This window comes from Lissotriton vulgaris, chromosome 4_1 (assembly GCF_964263255.1).
Source record: "Lissotriton vulgaris chromosome 4_1, aLisVul1.2, whole genome shotgun sequence".
In the NCBI taxonomy this organism is placed as follows: domain Eukaryota; kingdom Metazoa; phylum Chordata; class Amphibia; order Caudata; family Salamandridae; genus Lissotriton; species Lissotriton vulgaris.
Window position 1 is genome coordinate 2,052,799,253 of NC_141691.1, and position 6,139 is coordinate 2,052,805,391.

At 44.1% G+C, this 6,139-nt stretch overlaps 1 protein-coding gene across 1 annotated transcript; it reads right to left on the reverse strand.

Annotated features, from left to right (window-relative positions):
* Positions 1-3,330: 3,330 nt before the first annotated feature.
* On the reverse strand, positions 3,331-4,559 carry LOC147724948 (apolipoprotein L3-like). The gene has a single exon (XM_086966441.1). It carries the CDS (start codon positions 4,525-4,527, stop codon positions 3,625-3,627), a length of 903 nt encoding a protein of 300 aa, XP_086822567.1. The 5' UTR covers positions 4,528-4,559; the 3' UTR covers positions 3,331-3,624.
* Positions 4,560-6,139: the final 1,580 nt, after the last annotated feature.

Below are 6,139 nucleotides of genomic sequence, written 5' to 3' on the forward strand. Positions count from 1 at the left end.
AGGATGCCTGCTTCACTCGCAGTCATGCAAATACCGGGCGCTGCACTCTTTTTCAGCATTGCGATGCTCAGAAGATCATAATCCTGCTGTGTGATACCAAGAATTCTCATGCATAATAAATTAGGCTAGCTTTTTAAGAAAAGCACACAACATTTATTCGGCACCTAACTAGGCAAAAGGTCAGCGTCAAAGCTGGTATGTAGAACAAGGTAGGACAAATGTATGTAAAAGGTCATGCAGCTACCTAGGCCTATATTGGGGTACATTGGAGCACATAACACCTCCTCGGTGTCCCCTCCCGCACTTCATCCCACGCTCCCCCTCTCCCCGCCCTCCACTTTTTGTATGTGGCGGCTGCCACTGGGTGCTTCTGCCTTGCCAAATTCGCTTTACCAGGAGACTACGGTGGTTGAGCGAAGGAGGTGCACTGCGTCTCTGAAGAAATATCCTCTGCTGTCTGGGCAGCCCATCTGCCAGAGGTCGTCAGATCATAGTGTCAGTTAATCCACTCTATTTGGGATCGGGTGGCATCACAAGTCTTCCCTACACAGGCCAGTCGTGTTACATGGCGGTTTCGGGCAGAGAAATCACTCAGTGGTGCACATTTGCCAGAAGAAAACTCCCTCTACCTTGGGGTGATTGTTTCTTTGTTTTTGAACCATAAACTCTTAGTAGCAGTTTGTTCTTGAAAAACAAAAAAACTTCACCGTGTGGCCTTATCCAGCTGGGGACTTTCAGCAAAGCTTCACTACCTCTGCTGAAGGCTGATAAAGATCCATGGTAGAAAGGTGAGGATGTAAGCAAGGGCGGTAGTCTTGTTTTGGGAACACGGAGGTGATGATTCATTTCACAAAGTAGGATGGAGAATAAAATGGCGCAATATAACCCTCTTTCTAGAACCCTCACGGCCCAATCATTTACGTCTAAAAGAATGACGATTCCAACTACTCTTAGGGCCGGATTTATCAAAGGTTTTGCATCACCTGTATCCATGCAAGGAGCAGCAGGGTGATGGAAAACATAGAATGAGAGTTTTCAAGCCAGTCAACGCCACCTTGCGTACTCTGCGCGGCTTAATAATCTGTAATAACGCATGGCAACGCACGTCGCTGCCTTGCTTTACTCTGTCCCAAGGAGGTGTTCCATGGGTGGAGTTGGGGTGTTCGCACACATCCACGCATTTATTTTGGCGCATTCCTACATTTATCATGAGTGGTAGACCCAGGAATGTGTCAAAATATGACACATTCCCAGGGGCGGTGTAAGGAGGAGAAATATCTTCATTTCTCCTAGTTGTGTCCTCCTTCTAATGGTGTTGCATTGTGAGCAGGAAAAAGCCTCAAAGGATTGTTTTTGTGCAGGAAGGTGTCACCTCCTGCACAACTACGATCCTGACTGCAATGCTTGCACCCTTGTACCACGTTGCAAGGGTGCCTGCGTTGGCGCTAGGCAGCCAACAGTGCTCCAGCACAAGGAGAGAGCAGGAATGTCCCATATCTTGATAAATATGGCGCATTCCTGCCCTCTCCCTTTCATGCAGTCCAGCAAGGTGTCTTGCTGCATTGCATGAGAAATTATAAATTAGGGCCTTGGGGCCATATGTATCAACATCAAGATTTGCGAATCTCAAATAGCGATTTTTTAGAAATCGCTATTTGAGATTTGCAAATTGGTATGTATGTAGAAAATCGGTTTTTTTTGCGATTTCTTAATATTCCCTAATTGCGATTCGCAAATTGCGAATCGCAATTAAGGAATAATTTCCCATTCATTCCTATGGGCCAGGAGGCCTATAGGAATGAATGGGAAGGTATTCTCAATTTGCGATTCGCAATTTGACAATCGCAAATTGAGAATAATTTCAAGGGTGCAGGGGTGTCCAAAGGACACCCTGTTGCACCCTGAAATTAGAATGGGTGCACATGTGGTGCACATACATGCCCCAAGGGCAAGTATGTACTTCACATTGCACTTTGAAAAATGCAAAAAAAACATTTTTCAAGGAATTCGCAAATTACCACCACCTTAAAGTTGGTAAAATGACTTTACTGGGCATCTGCAGAGCAGACCATTTACCAATACTTGGCCTTGTGGTGCTTTGTTCAAATTTCAGTCCACTGCAGTAGCCTTTCTAGTGTAGGTTTCACACAAGTGGATCCACTCCTGAGCCACAGTGGTGTCTGTGGGCAGTTTTCAGGTTTATGCCTACCGACATAAGAGGTGGGTTGGTCGTCCTTCCAACCCAACCAGTGTGAGCTTCAGGTGTGCAATGAGTTACATCCTTGCTCATTTTGGGTCTTGGAACCCCACAGATAATCATGTTTGATTCTATATCAGTGAAGCTGGTAGGGTCATGGGCCTCCATCCGTCCTCCTCCAATGACGACGTTTGGGTTGACGAAGAGCTCATAGTCACATATTTTAGCTCAGGGTTCAAGGCTTGGATGGTAGGGGTCTGATGTCTATGGACCTCAAGCTATTCACAAGGTTCTGTACTGAGCTCTTCAATCAGTGCCTTGAAGGTGGTACCCCGACACAGCTAACTCCCATCCCTTTGTCATAATCACCAGGGTTCTCTGTCCTCCATCCCAGTGTTGCATTCAACCAGCTCCCCAATTCTCTTCATTGAAGTTCCCCTTTCATCTTTATTCCTGGACCATTGTTTTCCAATCCTTGTGTGGCATTTCCCCAGGTGACGTCAAAGACTGTGTTATTTCTATATTGTGAGTGACAACAGGCTCAGGTGTTCTTCTCTTGTGCACACAGGCTTACCATAATGGGTTGTTGAGTGAGGCATGGTGTAATGTGATTTGGCGTGGACTGTGGTGGTCTATCATAGTGTTGTCATGGGTTACAACAAGGTGTGACGTGTTTTGTGCTCAATAAAGCAGTGTTATGTCACAGAAGTCATTTGTGATATGCGATGTTATGGTGCCTCATGGGTTTGGACCATAAAGTGGTGCTTTCTAGTAAAGTAGCCTGTGGGTCTTTCATGCTGTGATGACATAATATTTAAGGTGGCATGGTATGTAGTAGAATTTAAAGGTGTGGAATAGAGTTCAATACAGGTTGTCGTGTGTGATATATGGTGTTGTAAGATTCTGGTCACGTGGGTTTGTGGAGAACACTTGTAGTAGTGTTGTTTGGTGATGGTTATTTGGAGAGTGTTGGGGTTGGATGTTATGATGTGAAGTAATGCAGGGTGATGTGAAGAGATGTTTGCCACAATTTCTGTTGGGATTGGGAAGCAGGCTCCCTTCTCATATGTCCTATCTCCCAACATTTTTCTCTCATTCTACCAAGATAAATGACTTCAGTTAATTGTCCCATTTATTTAGTGTACAAGAAATAGCCCTGGGCTAACATTAGATAAGCACATTTCCTTAAGGGGTATATTCCAGCAGGTATTGATCAGGTCAAAGGTGGAAGCGCACAGGCGAGAATGCTAAATTCCTTTCATTACAGGGCCTCAGAGCTGGTGATGTCTATACACCCCTTGTAAGGGTTGGGCAGAACAAATCATTTTTATATAGATTTTATATACATCATGTGGAGATCAGGGAACAAAACGCTATGCGCTTGTGCACACCGACTCCCGGTGCTCTCCTTGCTGGACCAATTCGTACTAAAGGACGTATCCTCTCGAATGGATAAATTCATCAATCAGTTTTGCCACATTCCGGATCTCCTTGGCAATTTCTGATGGGGCACCTTCTCTCAAGTGTGTCACATCTTTGTAAAGATCACAGAGGTCTAGAGGAAGAAAGATTGCTGCTGCAGCCCCAGTGGCCAGGGGCATGGCAACATCTTGACTCATCTGTTTGGAGGCTTCTTTAGAAAATGAAAACCAATCACTTATGGTGCGAACAGGGACCGGGGCAGTGCTTCTTTTGACAATCTCTGTGGCTGCATAGTCAGCCACTGCTTTACAAGTGGTACTAGGGGCCCCCTCCTTGAACATTTTCTTTTCACTAATCCTCGCTCCCAATATCTTTGTCAGTTGAACAATACATCTCAAAGTCAATTTACACATTTCGGTTGTCATTGGTGGCCCACACATATTGAGGGACTGTTTCATTTTATCGATTACATAACTGTCGCTCGGGTTCAGGTCCTTCTCCAGTTCTTGGATGCTTTGCTGTACTTTTTCATAGCTGTCCTTCAGTGCCAGTAGCTCCTGTTCACACGCCTGTAGAATCTGACACACCCTAGCTTTCCATGTGTGATTACATGCTAATTCTGCCCCATTAGTAAGAAATTTGGTAGCACTACCTACAAGTGAGGCGCCGGCTCCCACACTGGCGATCAGTGAGGTTCCGCCTGTAAATGGAGCTAAAATGGCCCCAGATATAGCTACTATGCCACCCGCCACTGAAATTCCAGTACTGGTGGCCCTAATCAACGTGGCACCAATGTGTTTCTGGTCCATCGCACTGGCTTCTTTATACAGGCTGCTGATATGACGCTCAAGGGCTTTCGACTTTACTTTCACATCTTCAATATATTGGTTCAAAAGGGATTTTGCCATGATTCTCTATATTGCATAGCGTCCATGAATAAATGTTCTAACATCTGTAGCACTCTGTGGAAAATGTAATGAAAATGATGGTTAGAAAAAAGATGCACACAATCTTGAATCACAATTTAGAAACTATAATGTAAATCACAACTGATTCCATGCAGGGTTACGGTGTTGGATATATATATATATATCTATATATATATACATATACATATATATTACCTACTGGCAGTCACCAATATATAGTTATAGTTACAACCTAGTTTCCATAGGAAAAGCATTTTGTAATTTGCTAATAACTTTGGCGTCGTTTGACGAATCTTTGTGAAATTCTCCCATTTAAAAGTCTATTCAGGTCAGCTCTTATCTGAAAGTTTGGGGGGGATTCGTCAAGCGAGGGCTGAGGAAAAAATGGGGTCCCAAAACGCGTTTCCCCATGTTCATTTCCATAGGAAATTTTGTGACGAGCTGCAGCATGAACTGCTGAACGGAATTACCCCAAATATGGCAGAAAAGTAGAGTTTGGTTCAGAAAGCAACCTTTTTTTTAAATGGTGTGAATCCGTTCAGTAGTTTTTGAGAAATTTAAAAAATCAATTTCCCATAGGAAACTTTGTGCAAGTCTACAGCTGAAACTACTGAACGCAATTACCCCAAATTTGGTACAAAGGTAGTGTGTGGGTCAGAAAGTAGTTGCTGAGAAATTAGAAAAATAAAAGTTTTGATATCTGGGAGGAGCCTAAGTGCCAGGCACGAGCTTCACTGTGATTGGCTGCCAACAATCCAAACCAGTTTTGGCAGCCATCCTGTGACTCAGTAGAAGCGAGTCTCCAGAAAACAGAGAAACAAAGATATAAAACAAGAGTAGGGGGCAGTGTAGAAACGTCCTGACTCCCTAGGCGTGCTGAAGGGGTCTCAAAAGGAACCCCCGGACCACAAAATGCATTTTTAATAACAAAAATATTTTGGCACACTTGGCGCTGGGGTCTCAGGTTCCCGTGTTTTATTTTAATGAGGTCCCCAGGTGGGTAGGTCCAGGGGGCATTTGCTAAAAAATAATGGTGGGGCTTGCCGGGTATGCGGGGGCCTGCTGTGGTCCCCGCAGCTCCGGGGCTTCAGTCATGTTGATGTTGGGAGGGGTGTTACGTGCACCCCTCATGGAGCCCTGCATGTCCTTATAACTTTTCCGTCGTTTGACGAAGGTTTACTAAATTATCCAAAAAGTTTCTCTTTTTTGATCAGCTCCTATATTGAAAGTTTGGAGGTTATTGGCCTAGGGAGGTTGAGAAAAAAGGGGGTTTCAAAACGTGTTTTCTCCATGAAATTTTCATACGAAACTTTAGAGAAGACTACAGGTGAAACTGCTGAACGGAATTACGCCAAATTTAGCAGGGAGAAAGGTGATGATTCAGAAAGCACGCTTTTGTTTAAATGGTGTAAATCCGTTCAGTAGTTTTTGGGAAATATCACATTTTACAGATATTGACATTTGAGAATTCTGACATTTGATTGGCTGAGGAGTTACAAAATGTTTTGGACAGTTTGTGGATAAAAGGGCATGTATATATGCAGAGGACCTTGCAACTTGCAGATCATACGTCTCTTTGGACGAGGTCAGT